Here is a 19654-nt window from a genome sequence, read left to right as displayed (position 1 = left end):
ATGTAAAGTGCATTATTATTATTAAATACAGTTTCATATATAAAAATGCAAAATGAGTTTCAGAATAAAACCAACTCTTTTGAGTAGTTAACATTAAACTTATTAATATAATTTAGAGAAACATTTATGCTTTATACAGTCACACATATTTAAAAGATTTCCATGCCTACTATTTAAAAAATTATTCACTTAAAAAGCACTATAAAAATCACAATTTAAGTTCATTTTGCAGTTTAAAGTATCATATTAATACACATAAAATTTATTATATTTGTTTGAAAAAGACATTAGAAACATCATACATTAAAAGTTACGAAACATACCCCCTTTTTTTTTCTTTTTAATTTTCAACTACTTTTCCAAATTCATTTCTTAAAGAAATCAATGTTCTGCTAGTCTTTGCTTCATTTGCAAAAGTATTTGCCTTTTTTTGTTAACAAAGTTAAAAAATTTGCTCTTATTTTTGGAGTAAATGAAGAAAATTCAGCATGGCAAACTTAATGGCAATGTTTTCTTAAATATACGAAAATAAACATTGCATAACATGAAAATAAACATTTCAATCAAAAACAAATTATACAATTTTGATTGAAGATACAGATTTTCTTTTATAATTGAAATTATTTAGCATTTTCTATGACCACTGGCATTCTTTTTCATAGAAAATATGGATCCTAAATTTCCCCAAATTTTAGGTAACCTCCTTTTCTTTTTTTTTTAATAAATACCTCACTGTATTTTTAAATTAGTGTTGTGTTAGATCAGATTTAATTACAGAATTTTTGTTTTAACTAAATACTGCATATATTTAGAAAAGTTAGAAGAAAAACTGTTAATCTCATTCTATTAACAATTTTGATACTATCACCTCCAGAAGCTATAAATCGTTTATAGTGCACTGAGAAATAAAAGAAAATATTTTAAATTTCTTTTTGAACAAAGGAACTTCTTTTCACATGTGACAAGAATGGAATCATTTTTGCAATTTCCCATACTTCTGAATACTGAAAATCATAAAAACATGTAAAGAGAAATGTACCAAAAGAAAGCCTCTTGGAATTACTAGGACAAAACTCAAATAATTTTATTTTTCTGCTTTTTTCCAAAAATTCTCCAAATACTAACATAATTCATAGCATTCATCCTTTAAAACATGCTTATTCTGTGCTAATACCATTAACATGTTTTTCAGTTTGTCACAGGTTCTTTCTAGACTTTTAACCAGCAATCATGGCTCTAAAATGTTATTAGAACTTGCTACGGTACAAGGATTCAGTCCAAGTAAAAACTGCCTCAACAGACAACCATCACTGATAATTTTTTTTTTCAAAACCTGATTGATCATTTCTTCTCCAAAGGAATGGTCTCAGTAGTCTCGTTGCTCTGCAGGGCACATGCAGCACCTATGCAACTTAACATGATCCATGAATACATTTCAGTTATGCATTTGTTGCAGATATGGTGAATCTAGTTTTAGCAACATAAAAATATGGACTGTAGTTATACGCACATGACTGTTACTGAAAGAAAAAAGATGAATACTTTGGGGACTTGTCTTTACCCCAGTATGGCTGTAAGGTTAGGCTTTTCATAATGTTGAAGCCACTTATTCACAAAGGTGGCAGAAACAAAAACACAAAGACTGCAGGGAAGAAGTTGCTTTAGAGCATACTTGGGATTAGTGACACCATAAAACAGCTAATCTTTTAGTATAGTAACCTTGAATGCTAGTATAGGTAAAAGCTAAACCAGACTCTCTGTAGTACCATAGGTGATTGAGATAGCACCTAGCTAACTGTTAAGCTTATGTTTCAATTTGGAATTCTGAGAATATCCTAGAGGTCCATACCTTCCACCAAACTCTTATGAGGATTTTGGCTAGGCATGTAATTTGAGTGTCCCTTGCCACACAGATACTATACACTTACAAACATCCATGCCTTTGGGATTCAACACATGCAGTACAACAGTCAGCATCATTAGCCACTATCCTATCTGGGTGGCAATATGCTTGAATACCAGGCCATAAGACTAGGGTAAGGTAGGAGAACTTCCCCTGCTGGAATAGTCAGTAAAATTTACTTTGTCAGCCCAACAGCTGGTCATGCTTCACTATTCCAAAATTTCCAGCTAAAGTTAAAAAGTAAGTTATTTAGTGGTTCATTAATCATATTGGAATTACTTGAAATAAATGTCAGTTTAAAATTTAATAATTAGCTGTTAATATGCTTGAATTATGAAGTATAACCAATAGAAATTTTTTAAAGGTACCAATATTTAGAGTCAACACTGAAAAAACATAAATTTGAAAATTTTCCTTTGTATTATTATTATTTATGCATGTCCCGATAAATATTCAGTAAATGATGTAATTTTTTTTTTTATTTGTTAAAAATGTTTTTACATTTTGTTAAAAAATGTTCTGGCCCTTCAGCTGCTTTCAGATCATGCATTTAGCCCATGAAGCATGCAATTTGAGACCACTGCTCTAGAGGGAACCCACTGTTCCTAATGGCGTTGGAGCTGCGAGCAGTTGAACTCTCTTCACAAATATGTTTCTTCCCAAGCTTAAACTGTCTAATTACAGCATATGCTCTTAAAATAGCTCCTCTCCTTCTTTTATGTGTGCTCTATTTACATCTTATACCCGTATCCTAAAAGAATTTCTGGATTCAGTGACTACATTGCATTAAATCATGAATTTCACAAAGCATACTCTCATCACTGTAGGTTGAAGTATGGCCAAAAGCTCAAAACTGAACTCCAAGAATTTTTTTTTAAATGTTGACAGACAGTATTTTTGTTGATAACATTTGCTTTAAAAAGTTGTGAACAAACTAAAACTTTTGTTCTGAAATACCTGATTGCTTTCATTGTTTACAACACCAATATGCAATGGTTCCATTAAGCCACGCAGTTGGAATTCCACGTTTATTTAAAATTTTAATTTACACTCAGAACAGCAGTCATAAAAAAGACAGAGAAATGTCATTTAAGCAATATTAAGAATCATTTAAATTCTAGCAGAAATTAAGAATTTTTAACGAGTTGTATTTTTTAAAAAGAAATGGATGAACCTTGAATATATGGATATATGACAAATAAAATTTCCTCAGAGAATGATAAATAAGAAATTTTGATTAGTGATATAAGGGAAGGAATTGAGAAAACTATCCGAGAATCCTTATCACTACATATTATTAAAAACACATTCCAACTCCTCTTGTATGGATGTAAGATCTTTTTATTTTTACTCATTTCAGAAATTATATTACAGTTTGCTAATGAAATATAAATTAAGCTAAGTATCTCCAGTGGCCTTTTAAATTTGAAGTACCTATGAATTTTAATTGTCTTTCAAGCTGCAAAATACATAAATTATATTCAAAATACACAACTGAAAATTCAGCAATATGATATTAATAATGACGCTTATGAGGGAATTTAATTCACAAGGAAAACATTTAAAATTGTTCGTGGTACAGTAAAAATAGCTTATCACAGTAAATTACAAAAATATTCATAAACAACTGTTGCAATTTAGCAATTACGTCTTCACAAAGAAATTTACACATATGATTACACATGAGATGATATTAACATCGTTTTAAGCAAAACCGAAGTACTGTTACTGAAATTAAAGATAATTAAGTACACTATGTCAGATAAACACTTTGAATCGTCTTGACAAAGTTAATTCATACTGTTCAACAACATAAAAGCTTGTTGTCATAATGGCATACTTAGAGAAATACAACATGCTTATGGGAAGGAAAAGAAGAAAAAATCATTCTCCCACTACAAGCTTGAAAATTACAGATACAAAAAGGAATATATAAAATCATTATATTAACATATCTTTACAATAAAAAGTTTAAATCTTCAGTAACTTTTAATAAATCTAATTTCATAGTATTTTAAAAATAAATATCAAGAACACAAGACAGGTTTCTACACTCATTCCATTAAAAGAACAAAAAACGATTTTGTATGATATACACAATTTTTAAGAAATCACATAAATATTGACACAAGAACTCAAACAATAATTTTACAATAGGATATAAGAATTGAAAAAATAGCACTGTAGACGTTCTTCATTTTTATTTTGATTTTTCCATCAGAACTGGATAAAATGCTCAACTTTTACTGAAAAAGAGACAAATTAAAGTTAATATTACTTCAAGAAAGAAAGATAAAATTGATGGTTATAGTTAATCATATATTGTACTGGTTCCAAGCATAAGTAAAATATGCAGCTGCCTAGGATGTGAATTTTCAGAGGAGAGAGGTAAATTTCTCTGACAAGCATTAATTAAATTAGGTAGGTGAGAAGCATTAATTAAATTAGGTAAAAAAAGGTAGATTTTGCTTTGAATTACTAACATATTTAATTTACATGGAGGACCAAATGTACTAATTGCCTTGGATGCTGAAAATGCTACAGCGAAGCCTCACTATATGGGTTTAAAAAAATTAAACCAAAAACAATTATTAAAAATATGAATGAATTCGATGGGAATTAAATCACTAAAAATATACATCTGTGAAGTAAAGTTACATAATGGTAATTTACAATGTAATAAAACCTTTCGTACAAAAATTATTGTCGCTTAAAAAACGTGGGATAGATGAAAGTGTCTACTTTTGATGGATTATGGATTCTTAGCATGATAAATTGAATAGTTAAAATATATTTTTGAAAATAGTATGTCTGTCATGTTGAGCTTAAACATTATATGGATTTTACTGGATTTGTCTTTCGAACATATGTAACAAAAATTACTCGGAAAATTTCTGCTACCTACCTAATTAATATATATATATATATATATATATATATAATATATGCTTGACTAATGCTTTATTGGCTTAGGCCTTTTCTTTCAATTATGCAAATTGCAATTAATTATGAGAGAAAGTGCAGATGTAATTTCAGTGGCTAATTCAGTGTAACTTCAATAATGAAATATGCAAAAATACTGATGAAATCAATGTTTTATTGTGATTGTTGAAGGACATAACAATTCCTGGTTTAAACTGCATTATAGTATCACAATATTGTGGAAATATAGACAAACAAATCTTTAAAAAATAATAATATTAAACATAAATAAATATACAGGACTATATTTATAAATATATGGCTCACATACAGACAAATAACAAAAATGAAAACATTGCAAATATTTTGGAAATTCATTCCCTTTTGTAATATGTAACAATAAATAAAATTTAAAAAAAATGTTTAAACCCCTTTAGTGCACAACAGCTAATATTACAATTTTTGAATATTATTCAAAACATTTTGATATTATTAATCAAAATATTTTGATATCATTAATTAAAACATTATGGAGAAAAACTTACTTTGTCAATACCTCATCAAGTCTTTAATTACTTTCGCTTGATTATAAAGAGGCTAAACCAATATTGTATTTACTCGTATATCTCCCTTTGCCAAGTTTTTAGCATAGAATTTAGAAACTTCTGATTTATGGTAATAAAGTAAAATGGATACATAATTAGGAAATTATTTTGTCAAGAATATTATTGAAATTGATAAGTCTTTTGAAATACATAATATAACAACATTTGCATGTCTTTAGGTGTACTTTTTAATTTGTTAAGTTTACTATTTGAGCCATTTCTTTAGAAATAGCATACACTGCATATTTGATCCCTCTTTCGAAGTTGTAAAATTAGTTGGAAAAGGAGAAGAAATACACGAGTAAATATGGTGTACATTTTCTACTCAGGAGGACATAGGAGGGGGTTCATAATATTTGCATATTTTGGAAGAATGTTGTTAACAGTTCCAACACTTATTCGACATACCTAACTGATGTTGAGTCATAAGAGTGCACTGATTTAACTAATAAACTTATGTTTCTCTTCTGGAGCAATATCCATTGGAACAACTGAAGCAAACTATCAGTAAAAGATAAAAATTTTATTCAGAAATAGTAACAAAAAGTGGTTGACACAAGCAAAATATGGCTATTAGATACTTACATGTAGAAACTATTGCAACAATGAAATGGCATAAACTGGAAGAAAAATTCAGAATTAAATAGATATAATTCAAGAAAAATTAAAATAATTTAAAAATAATCTTTTGTTCAGACTACTCTGTACACTAATACACCTTCAATTTTTTCCTCAACATATAGTGAGTTTTGTTTTATATTTCAAATATGCTTCCCTTTCAGATATTACATCAACATTAACTTTATTTTTCAATTTATTATTTCAATACAAACTTTCATTGAACAAAATTCGAAAAAATATTGACATTGAAAAACTTATACTTGTCAACAAACTTTTTGCCAAAAATCACATACGTGCCGGATGAAATGAAAATTACATTAACATAGATATGAAATGGATATGAAAAAAAAAAAAAATACTTCTAGACATTTAAAAATGAATTATAACTTCAAATTATACCTATTTTACATTAGTATATATTTTGCAGCTATAAAGTAAAAGTAGAGGATATGTATATAAAAATGTAATGTTTACATGTTAAAACCTGAGAGCTTTCTTTTTAGTGTCACTTGGAAGTTAGATAATTCTGAGAGATGCCCGATTGCAAGTGACAGGCTAGGTCATACTTAACAGAATTTAGATGCCTGAATATCTAAAAATATATGCAACAATATACACAACCCACGTTGGACTTGAGAGTACCAATACCCCACCTGAGCCATCCACTGTAGAAACTACAGTTTGAGCTCCATTAAAGGCAACTGATTTTTTTCATTACCAATGCCTGAGCTACCAGTCATAAAAATAATAGTTCTAGATCTGTAAAGGTTACTAATTTATCCTATTGCCAGTTTCCACGATGTATACATGCTGCAAGAGACTAATGTAAATGTGTGTATGATTGGGGGGGATTAGGATTCCATCACTCACATAAGCAGGAATAGCCTCATGCATTGTTGCCCTCCACTATTCAATGTAGACTCTGGAGGCAGACAAATCTATCAGTTTTGAGTTTTCATTTTAGATAACTTTTATTTCATTCATACTTCCATTTGCAAATCAGAATTTAGGATTTTAAAATAATAAATTGAATAAAATTTAATCATACTTCAGAATTACCATTTCTTTCATATTATATTTTTCACAATTTTCAGATTTTACCATGTTCCCTAAATTACAAAATATTAATTATTATTGACATTTAATATAAACTTGACTAATATTTTTTGGGTTTTAAATTACTATTATTTTTCTCAATAGTATAACTAATTATGAATACACAAAATGTGATTTGCAATTAAATCTGCCAAAGATTTTTTAGTCATGTATGTAACATAATTGCTGTGCACTAAGAGGATTAATACTGAAAACAAAACAAAAAATAAATGCATTTCTAGAAAATATTAACAAGAAATTAAAACTGAAATCCATGTTTTGAAAATGCCTCACATTAAATTTCCTAATCTGTAAAAAATAATTATTTAATCACATCACAAAACATCAAAGATGAGGCAAAAAATTCACAGGGAATTCTAAACTGATTAAATTATCTGTGATATATTTTTTCTCATTTGATCATTGAAATGGAAACGGCAAAATAAATATATGAAAGTGAAAAAATAATCCATATTGTTTCATGTACTTTGGATCATCCACATATGGAAAAATTCTTTTTTTTCTGTAGCATATAAAAGATGATTATTAACTGTAAGCTTATATTAATACATTTAATGTCTCAATAGGTACACTCAAAATTTAATCTTGATAAATTTTGTGAAATTTTAATGTAAATTGACTATATTACAGCATTTGCATTGCAGGATATCTTTTATTATCCTATAAGAACAGCAAAAATCTTCTCTATAGGCATATTAAAAATTATACAAATATGACAATGGAATATATCTTTTATATTATTCTATACCAAATTATACTGAACTATACCTCTGTTGACAGTTGTTACAGGAGAATAAACTGAATATTAATTCTTCCCAATCATGAATTTGAAAGGGAAAATTCTACCCCCTTTTATTACTTTAAGGTTTACTTAAAAAAAAACACACACACAAAAAGGCCTTAGGGAATAGGAAATAAAAATCTTTACAGCAGAACATTTTCACTAAGAGCTTCATCATATCGATATTCAGTATCTACATATTTTTCTATGAACCATGAAAGTTGGCAGAGATCTCATCAAACTTTTGTCATTCATTCCAGCAGAAGTTTGAAGTCACAGGTTGTTCTTTATTTAGTTAGAAAATCAAATATCACTCTTTATCAACTATATAATTAACAGATACAAACAAGACCAGAATAAGACCTTTAGAGGCCCTAAGCACTTAAAACAGTGCCCCCTACATATATTTGCACCTGTCTTTTCCCCATTTTTTCTCTCTCGGTCTTGGTTTAGTTGCACCATGCGTTCCACGGTAAGACCGAGAATGGGAAATTTTTGCAGTGCCCCCTTTCCTTGATGCCCTAAGCATGTGCTAATTTTGCTTTAATACAGCTCTGAATACAAGCTATAAATACAGCATAAAAAACCTTGATTAAATATGAGCTCAAGCTTTAAGATTACCTGAAAAATAAATTCATTAAAATATAGCAAATCAATCTGGCAGCTGAAATTTCCAAATGGCTTTTAAAATAGCTACAAATGGTTATCCTATTTATGAGCTGAGCATAAGATAATTCTCTCAAATATGAATCTAAGTGATCTCATTCAGTTGCACAGTTTTTATGATGCCATTTTCTCCAACTTCAGAATTTTTTAGTGTTGTGAATACGTTTATTAATGTCTCACAATTTTGTAAATAGTCCACAGCATGCTATGCACAGAACAGTCCAAAATTTTTCCTCTGCAAAATAGAGAAACAACTGTTAACTTATCCATCCTGAAAAAAACTAAATTGGCTTACTAAGATAAAATTAATTTGGCAGTCATATAAAACCCTGATGTTGCACAAAACTACACCCTCTGGTGACAGTTTTTGTTTGCCAAAAATGGTCAACAGGAAAATATGTAGGTACCTAGTATTCTGTGCTTATGGTACTCGATACAAATTAGATACAGTACAAATATAGCAGATCTCCCTCCAACAAAGGACAAAGTCATTTCAAATCAGAGGAACTATATTTTGCAGTTAAAGGATAAAATAAATACTACATAAAAAGTTACTAAGTATAAGAATCTATTACATATACATATTTATATCTCAATATATATCAATACTGTAATATAATTTAAAATAAATTTTAAAATTCCTTAATTTTAAGCCTTTACAAATCATGTTACAATACACATGTATATCTATAAACTTTAAAAAAAAAAAAAAAAAAAAAAAAAAAAAAAAAAAAACTTTCTTATTTCTCAAAATACAACTAGTTATACTGTGCCATGATTTGTTGAAAATTACACAAGAAAGCCATTGCCTAGATAAAGATTTTACAATACATATTCTTGCATATAATATACTGAGATCATTTGTTTTAATTACATACTAAAAGACGGAAAATCTGAGGCTGTATGAATTTAAGGTCATAAAAAATTATTAAATTTAGATTACAAGAAACTGGAATAAATAAAATAAATTCAATGAAGCATAAGAAAGTGATTTTTTAATTGAATAATATATCAGCCATAATTTTATATATAAAGAATTAAGTAAAAAATATGTATATATTCTTAGCTCAGAAGGGCTATTAATTTCATTTTGGCATTTTGAGTTTATTCAATATAAACGGCGAATCACTTTTTAAATTGTTGCCACCAAATAATACAACCCTGAATTATATTTAAAGAAATTAAATTATGAAGAATCTGCATAAACGTATGTATGTTTCTCGCACTATGATAGCAATAAATAATAGAGGCAAATAACAAATATTAAAAACTTGTACATATATTTTAGGCAAATTAAAACAACCATTTCAAAATGTCTGTTCATTTGTAGCTAAGTAGAAAGCCTCATCCATTTTGATGGTTTTGTTATAAATCTGATTTGCATTGATGATTTTTTTACAGGTTCCATTTCTCCTCACCATAAGCTTGTTATATAATTTATATTTTATAATTTTGCTTTAAAATTTCTTCATAAAAGCATCCCTTTTCGATCTTACTTTGTAAAATTTACAACTCCACTTGGAGGCAATGTTTCTTCTTTCCAACACCTAAAACAATGTAATTAAGAGGGAGGGGGGGAAGAAAAACTATTTTTATGTCATTATTAACAGCAAATATTACTGTATGATAATGACAGTGCCTTTCAGTAACTAATTTAGTTTAACACATTAAACTTTCAATATGTAATTTATATGAATAAATATACAGCATAGTAAATTTTACAGTGGTTCAGACAACATGATTTTTTACAACATTTGGATTTCCAATGATTAAACAGTGTCCTTACATACTTTGACACTGAAATTACACTAAAAAGAAACAATGTATACTTTCTCTGATAGTTTTAATTTTACATATCTTATTTATTATTATTACTAAGAAGAAAATTGTAATTAAGACAATTTAAAAAATATTCTTTTGTGAAAGTCTCAAAAATAAATTTTGATTCATGTGATTATACATAATTTATGATTAATTAAAAAAAAAGTCTTTAGATTTACACTTGCAAAAGATGAAAAATCTCCAGACTTTTTCATGCAATGAATTTCATTTCTAGGGTTGGATATGAAACTATATGCTTCCTCATGGCTCGAGAGGAACAATCCTGATAATATAAATTATGATGATTCTGCTGACTAAGAAGTTACAACAGACCTGATTGAAATTATCTCAAGGATATTAAAAGATAATTGAAAAAAGTACAGAACTGAAAACAAAAGAGGATAAAAATAGAGATGAACACAAATTTTATCATATCAAGACATTTTTTTATGTATGACTCAATAAAGAGAAAAATGAAGGCAAAATAACAAAGGGTATCATCAAGTATTGGTACATTGTTGAATTATATGATTTTATGCCAGAGTTTTGTGCAGTGTTTTTCTGAAAAAAAGTCAACCTGGGTGCCTTTCCTCAAAAAAGGATTGGGGGGGGGGTACAGCAATCTTTTTCCAAAAGAAACACTGAAAATTTGTAAATTTTGTTATTGATTGAAATTTATCTTACACCGAACACAGTTCATTTAAAATCTCTTTAGACATAATTTTTTACAATAATTATAGATTAAAATTTTACTGAACTATTTTTGGATTATTTTTCTTAGCTGGTTATTCATGCATTAATTAGCATGGATAACATTGATTTCAGTGAGATTATACTGAAAAACAACTAGCCTACTATTGGTATGTACAGTCAAAAGTCGTTAATCCGGACTCGTCAGGACTTCGGCGATTCCGGATTATCGATTTTTCCGGATTGTAGATCATCAGTTTAAATCTGGTAAGATGGCATGCAGAAATTACAAAATTAAAAATATGAAACCGTAATTTATGAAATAAAGATTATGATCTAAAGGGTATCAAAATTTACAAAAAGAAAAAGCTTAATATTTATTTGTTTACTTTATTAAACATTTCTTTCAATGTAAGTTGTTTAAGTTGCTTCGTTTCATGTGATAATACTTTCTCTTTAATTCTATTAAACAGACATAATTTCTTGTTTAGTTACAAAGTTCCGCTGTTCAAGTCCTACAATTGCTGTGTCGAGAATACCGACTAATTTGTCAATCGAAATTTTTTCGTTTTCAATAACCTCTGTCACTTTCTTCACTATTGGAAGCGAATTATAATGACGAGGAACTTGTTTTAAATCATATCAAAGATGGATACCAAATGTAGATGAAATACTACATTTGGTACGGAATTATAAGCCAAATAAAATAAAAACATAATGCAAGAAGTGCCATCAACATTCCGACATTATGGTGGTTATTTTTTACTCTTATTTTTGTGAATTTATGCAGTGATGGTACAGTCAAAAGTCGTTAATCCGGACTCGTCGGGACTTCGGCGATTCCGGATTATAGATCATCAGTTTAAATCTCGTAAGATGGCATGCAGAAATTCTAAAATTAAAAATATGAAACCGTAATTTATGAAATAAAGAACAATTATGATCTAAAGGGTATCAAAATTTGCAAAAAGAAAAAGCTTAATATTGATTTGTTTATTTTATTAAACATTTCTTTCAATGTAAGTTGTTTAAGTTTTGCTTCGTTTCATGTGATAATACTTTCTCTTTAGTTCTATTAAACAGACATAATTTCTTGTTCAGTTGCAAAGTTCCACTGTTCAAGTCCGATAATTGCTGTGTCGAGAACACCGACTAATTTGTCAATCGAAATTTTTTTGTTTTCAATAACCTCTGTCACTTTCTTCGCTATCGGAAGCAAATTATAATGACGAGGAACTTGTTTTAAATCATATCAAAGACGGAGCATATTGAGATGAAATACTACATTTGGTAAGGAATTATAAGCCAAATAAAATAAAAACATCTGCGCTGAAGATAAGGATAGTGCTGACAGATCAATTTCCAATTCATTACGCGCCCGCCGTAGCGTTCCCCCCGCCGAGCAGCGTGAAATTGATAAACAGATTTCGGATTTCAAAACATAGTTTCGCTTTAGATACTTTACATATTAACAAATACATATCGGAAATTCTATTTGATATAATCGAAAGTTTAAGCTTACTTTTATAAAATTGCTCTTACAGTCTGCAAAAAATAATAAGCCGGATCCAATTCGAAAATTAAGGAACAACGCAATCATCAACATTAACTGAAATAGATAATTAGATAATTTTAGCTTATACGTCCATTATACATAAAACGCGCAAGCAAAAACATATTCTGCACTTGCGCACACTCATACGCGCAGTGGTAAAAGGTCTTACGTGCACGCGTAAACGCCTATGCGCATGTGTCAACGCGGCGCATGCGCAGAAAATTTTTAGTTTTGAGGTCCGAATTATATATCATTCCGAATTATGGGTGTCCGAATTAACGACTTTTGACTGTAGTATGTATATTGTAATTGAGATAATTTTTGAAAGCTTTTGGATCCTGTTAAGGAATTTTGTGTGCCACAGACTGAAGACACAGAAATTTCTAAATATGGTAAGTCGATTATTTCCTTTTTATAGTGTGCATATGCTATACATGTATTTTCTTTTTTATGTTACTTCATTCTGTGATTTAAAACACAGTTTATTGAGATTCGATAGTTTGTTCAATTTTGATGATGAGTAACTTTATTTTAACATTATATGATGTCATCATTCTCCTGATTTTTTTAAAGTGAAAATAGATTGATGTGTACATGAACAACGTCAAGGAAACATACAATGCCTAGTTCGTGCACTTCTCTGATGTTTTTTTGAGCGAAAATAGATCGATGTGTACATGGACACCAAGTTGTGCAATTCTTTAACTTTTTTGGTTTTCTGTAGCGGCCATCTTGAATTTGTGCCTTTCTGGCCAATCGCTTATTTTTGCCAAGGGGCACCCCAAAATATATTTTTACTGAGCTTTTTAATCAGCTAAGTCCTTCCTTTAATACTTCCCTTCAGAAATGAAATATACCATACAATTTTCTCCTCCCATTCTTAGACCGTCTTCCCACTGAAATCTAGCTTTTAATTCCTCTGATTTGCCATAATCAAAGAAAACATATTTCCAGATTAAATATAATGAACCAGTTAAAAAAGGATGTAAGAGTAATTGAATATTTTTATGAATTTATTACGAAATGCAATACGAATGTTATAAAAGTTTTAATTTATCTTATTATCATACAGAAAAATATATATAGGATTTTAAAAAGAAATACCATTTATAGAAAACATTACTCCTATGGCGATTCAAAATTAAAATGAAATGTTAGTGATTATGCTGGATTGAAAAAGTTTTAATTACGCAGTTATTTACTATAAAGTAAACCACACACTTCTAAATTGAAGTACTTGTTTCTGAATTGCACATCTAAGATGAGGAGCAACAGAATACTTACATTTTGAAAGAAGAACAAACAACTCATTAGGTAAGAAAAAGTTGAAGTTGAGAGGAAAGTTACAAGTTAATAAAATTGTTTCGAATATGAGCCAAGTAAAATATTTTGGACAAGACAAACAAATATTATAATATCTCTTTATTTATTTATTTTTCTTGTCAAGACCACTTTTGTTTATACATTACAGTTTAAAACTTGAACTTTTTAATATTTGAGAAGACTAATCTATAGACCTTTTTAACTTCCCTGACTCAGAAAAAGTTCTAGATTTTCTCTGATATTGGGAAAAAAAAATTGTACAATTATCAATTCAGGCAAGTAGGAATCTTGCGAAATTGGACAAGAAGGAGAACACAATATGAAAGTACTACAAGATGGAGGTCAGAACATGCAAGTAAATATAATAAGTAAATTAATCTTATAGGTAGATCTGCAATAACAATGTCAGCTAATAAAAAAATTTATTAAATATCCTATTTACTCGCATATTTCTTTCCCTAATTTTTCAATATGTAATTTAGAATCATCCAATATATAATAAACAAAGTTCATGCACAAATAGAAAGGTATTTTGTCTAAGTAAAATAAATGTTAATGTTAGTAAGTCCTTCAAAATACATAATACAGTCAAAAGTCATTAATCCGGACTCGTCGGGACTTTGGTGATTCCGGATTATAGATCATCAGCTTAAATCTGGTAAGATGGCATGCAGAAATTATAAAATTAAAAATATAAAACCATAATTTATGAAATAAAGAACAATTATGATCTAAAGGGTATCAAAATTTACAAAAAAAAAAGCTTAATATTTATTTGTTTACTTTATTAAACATTTCTTTCAATGCAAGTTGTTTAAGTTGCTTTGATTTTATGTGATAATACATTCTCTTTAATTCTATAAGCAGACATAATTTCTTGTTCAGTTACAAAGTTTCGCTGTTCAAGTCCTATAATTGCTGTGTCGAGAATACCGACTAATTTGTCAATCGAAATTTTTTCGTTTTCAATAACCTCTGTCACTTTCGGCTAATCTTTGGAATATGGTAACAGGTAGTTTGGCGACATTTTGGTAAGGCGATAAAGGTTACTAGCTAGGACTTTAGCAGTGTACATGGATAAAGTCAAGAGTGTGTGCAATGCCATTTTTGTGCAATTCTGAGATTTTTTTAAATGAAAATAGGTCGACGTGTACATGGATACCGTGTATGTGCAATTCTTAAAAACGCACAAGCAGTTTGTGATTCTCCACTTTCTCCCAATTTTGCACCTAATCTTCGTCATGATTAAGCACTTTTGTTCCATAAAAGTTCTAGCATAAGCGCAATTCAGCTAGCAGATTGTTGGAAAAAAATGTTGAATAAAAAAAGAAAAGAAAACATGCCTTTACTTCATGAAAACAAAATGGCGTCCAAACAAAAACTAGCAGGTTAATGTAGCAGGGTTGGTCGCCAAATTTTCAACAAAAAATTGCCAAGTTATCATAATCCAAAGATTAACCTCACTTCCTTCGCTATCGGAAGCGAATTATAATGACGAGGAATTTGATTTAAATCATATCAAAGCCGGAGTACATCGAGATGAAATACTACTTTTAGTAAGGAATTATAAGCCAAATAAAATAAAAACATCTGCCCTGAAGATAAGGATAGTGCTGACAGATCAACTTCCAATTCATTGTGTGCCGTAAAGATAAACAAAGTTTAGATAAACAAAGAATATGCCTTTATCCATTTTTTGCAGCAATTCCACTTTTTGTTTAATGGACTTCAGAACATACTTTCATTTTGTAGATCCTTCACATATTAGTAAATATATATCAGAAATTCTATTTGACATAATCAAAAGTTCAAGCTTACTTTTATAAAATTGCTCTAACAGTCTGCAAAAAATAATAAGCCGGATCCAATTCAAAGATTAAGAAACAACGCAATTTGCAACATTAACTGAATTAGAAAATTTTAGCTGAGCTTATACCTTCTGTTATACATTAAATGCGCATGCGTAAACATATTGTGTGCATGCGCACACGCTTATTCGAAGCCGTAAAGGTCTTACGTGCATGCGTAAACGCCTATGCGCAGGCGTCAATGCATGCGCAGAAAGTTTTTAGCTTTGAGGTCCGAATTAATGGCTTTTGACTGCATATTAATGCGTTATGTTTATCATCTATGCCATCTCTTCAGAAATAGCATATAAAGCATATTTTTCCCTTCACAGTTTTCAAGCAATAAAATCTGAAGAAGAATGGGGTTAAGAATATGCAAATAAATTTAGTATACATGAAACCCCTCTAAGTGGCAAAGCTCTATTTATGACTGGTCCTTTTTTTTCCATACAAAACAGTAACTATTTAAAATTGTCATTACTTGTGATGAAAGTAGTAACATAAACACTGATGTCTATTATTTAACTTGGATGTTGTACTAATTTTCCCTTTTTAGGCACATTATTCTAATAGATATCCCCAATTTTGGCTCTACTCTTATATGCACCCTAAGATCACCTAATGTGGTGATATGTGTTCTGCACTAGGCGCGATTACATGTTGTATGGCAACCCTTTTGGCGTTGAAAACTCTTTTGCTGGAAGTGGTTTAATTGCTCGTTGGTTCGTATCGTGCATGTTTGAAATGGCCTATGTTGCAATGAGAGACGTGGTTACAAGAGGGTCTCGAAGATTATTTTTAGTGGCTGTGCATGATAGAAGTAAAGAAATGCTGATACAGTGTATTAAAGAGTGGGTTGAGCCTTGTACATTTATTTTTTCAGATGGCTGGAAATCTTACAAGAATTTAGGAAAAGAAGGTTTTGAATATTTATTTGTGAACCACAGTATGAATTTTCTGGATAGTGTGTCTGGCTGTTATATAAATAGGATAGTGATTACGTGGCGGCATGTTAAAGGCGGTATGAAATTGTTATTTCTGCTGTTCGAAAAAGCATTAATTCATGGTAAGTGCATTTTATTCTTGTTCTTATTTTGTAGAATGTTACGTTCATTGGTTTTTTAATATGAATTTCTGTCGTTATGGTTTTTTTTTAAATTGTTTGAAATTCATTTTAGTTTATTTCGTTGATTAGTGCATAGATTGTGCAATTCGTAGACGTTTTTTAAAGTTGAAACAGAATGCTGTCTACATGGTATTCTTTGAAATTTATTGTTGTTATGTTCATTTATTAAAGCGAGGTGTGCGTAGTTCGTAGATTCGGTTGTTGCATATATTGTGCAATTTGTAGATTTTTTTTAAGCAGGATGCTGTGTACATGGTATTCTTTGAAATTTATTATTGTTATGTTAATTTATTAAAGTGAGGTATGCGTAGTTCATAGATTCTTTTGCTGCCTAGATTGTGCAATTCATAGATTTTGTTTTAAGTTAAAACATATCGCTGTGTACATGGATTCTTGTCAAATATTTTTGGTTAAAAACTTTACATTTTTGCTATCTAAATTTTTTGTTTCGGATTTTTAGCTTAAATTGCGTGTTCAAAACGTGGTTTTTGCATGTGTGAAAACCCCCTTTTTTTAGACATTTTAGGCTTAAAGTTCGAAATGTAGACAAAAAATTTATATAGTAATATGGCAGCGTGGAGTTTCTCGCTAAAAATGTTTGGCAAGAAATTTGTCACCGCATTTGGCCACCTGAGGGCGCATATAATAGTTTCCCAAGTTTTTTTTATTTAACATCAAAATTATATCATAAATGTTTAAACTATTTAATTAAAAAAAATTCTGAACTTTTTTTTATATTATAGTTCATTAATCTACACATTGAGAATATAAAATAGGTCACAGCATTACAATACTAATGAAATAATATGAATTACTTTTATCCCATATGTTCAAAAATTAAGCGAGAATTTGATGATGAAAATACATATTTGTTTAAATTTTTTTGATATATGGACACATACAATTACACTTCCACATAACAAGGATACAAAACTGCTACTAAATGCTTCATTTAAAACTACCAACCCTGATACAAGGTAATAATAGGCAGTTTAAATTTTGCAGTTACAAATTTAAAAAAGAAAAAAAAAAAATTGGTGAAAGCAATTTTTGTACAAAACTTATTCATACACCATAGGTTGATCAAAATAATGTGCAGGATTGTGCTGCGGCATTTGAAAATTTGGAGGAGGTAACCATGATTGATTGCAATTAATAGGTGCTGGTGCAATAAAATTAGGCCTATACTGATCTTGCAACATAACTTGGTTGTTTGGACAATGCAAAGCAAGTTTTTCTCTTGTCTGCTGTTTTTTCATTTCTGCATTCTTTACCTTTCTATCCCCTTTACAAATGTTACATATATCTTTCTTCACACCTTTTGTCTTGAAATTAAATTTTCCATAGTATATTTTTTTGTACATTGAAAGGCTTACAGGCTGTTGAACTTCTTTACTATAGAGATCATACATTTTGGATAAACTTAACTCAGGTGGTAAGAATTCAGAGTCAAATTTTCCTTGTAGATGGCTGCATTTGTAACGTGGCATTTTTTTAATGTGCTCGACGACTTCGTCATACCTTTTGTCGCTAATTTTATTCTTTCCACCCTGAGAAAGTCCACGATGATCTATGAGGCTTTTTGAACGCATCTTCACCAATGCTGTATTTATACGTTTGGAAGTAATTCCAAGTGTCTTAACAAACATATCTCGACAAACTTGTTTAGATTTTAAAATATATGTTCTTGAAAACTGTCTTTTACTTTTTTTATCACTACCAGATCCTTCCACATTTTTGTTGTCATCTTCTTTGCCATCATTTTTTTCTTTTTCCTTCTTTTTCTTAGCACTCTTTTTAGTTGTTTGTTCATCAACCCTAGCAATTAAAAATATTGCCTGAGCTTCATATGACCCTAGTTCCCAAAATTTCTGGAATTCTTGCTCTCTTTCATTTGCAGATAATATTTCACGACACTTCATGGTACACTGACAATCATAATCCACAAATTCTTTGCTTTTAATTTCAACTCCCTTGTAATTTCTATATGGCTTATTCAAATATTTATTTCCTTTCTCTTTCCTCCATTGACTTTTGTTTGATTTAATTTTTCGACCCTTTTTAGCTGGCTGTTTAGACTCACTTTCATCAGTTGAAGCAGTCTGATTATTTACACACAGAGTAATAATGGTAGGTTCAGTAGAAGTATGTGTTTGAATGTTATTTGGCTGCATGATATTGTTCTGATGTATAATACTGTTCACCTGATTTATATTATTTGGCTGACTCATGTCAAGATATGTCAACACTTTCTGTGCATCCATATCTAATGCAATTTAAATCTACATGAAGGTATTCTAGAAAAAGAAACAATTAAAAATTCATTGAAGGATATTAATATGAGTTCAGGATATTTTAGATGTCGAATTAATCATTTACAACGGCATGTTTATCAATTTAAAATGTTATTCAGGCCATCATATATATACACCGCAAAACATACACTTATTTACCAGCCATTACTCACTTCCGATTCCAATTTCCTTATCGATACAGGTATACATTTCAATAAATTACTAAAATTTGGCCCTAATTTCTTCACGAAAATGTCCCAAAGAAAGGTCACATTCATCTAGAGGACAATTTTAACACTAGATCCCCAAAAATAATATTTATAATCTACTTACGCTTTGAAGTTTAATAAATCATTTACTTCACAGGAAGTGGCGAATTTCCTG

The 19654-nt window shown here is 29.6% G+C and overlaps 2 protein-coding genes across 2 annotated transcripts in view; both read right to left on the bottom strand.

Annotated features, from left to right (window-relative positions):
* Window positions 1–1977, bottom strand: part of LOC118192547 (uncharacterized) — a 31851-nt gene extending 29874 nt beyond the window's left edge. The window contains exon 1 of the mRNA XM_085823097.1: window positions 1929–1977. Coding sequence (XP_085679223.1) covers window positions 1929–1977 — 49 coding nt within the window. The remainder of the gene's footprint in view (window positions 1–1928) is intronic.
* Window positions 726–19594, bottom strand: LOC118192548 (uncharacterized). The gene is made up of 2 exons (XM_085823393.1): window positions 6016–19594; window positions 726–4149 (listed from the first exon to the last, which is right to left on the bottom strand). Exon 1 carries the CDS (start codon window positions 19238–19240, stop codon window positions 18038–18040), a length of 1203 nt encoding a protein of 400 aa, XP_085679519.1. The 5' UTR covers window positions 19241–19594; the 3' UTR covers window positions 726–4149; window positions 6016–18037.
* Window positions 19595–19654: the final 60 nt, after the last annotated feature.

Source organism: Stegodyphus dumicola, chromosome 9 (genome assembly GCF_044657685.1).
Source record: "Stegodyphus dumicola isolate Sdum_Otavi_A_Nest chromosome 9, ASM4465768v1".
NCBI lineage: Eukaryota > Metazoa > Arthropoda > Arachnida > Araneae > Eresidae > Stegodyphus > Stegodyphus dumicola.
This window is presented reverse-complemented; position numbering and strand designations above follow the sequence as displayed.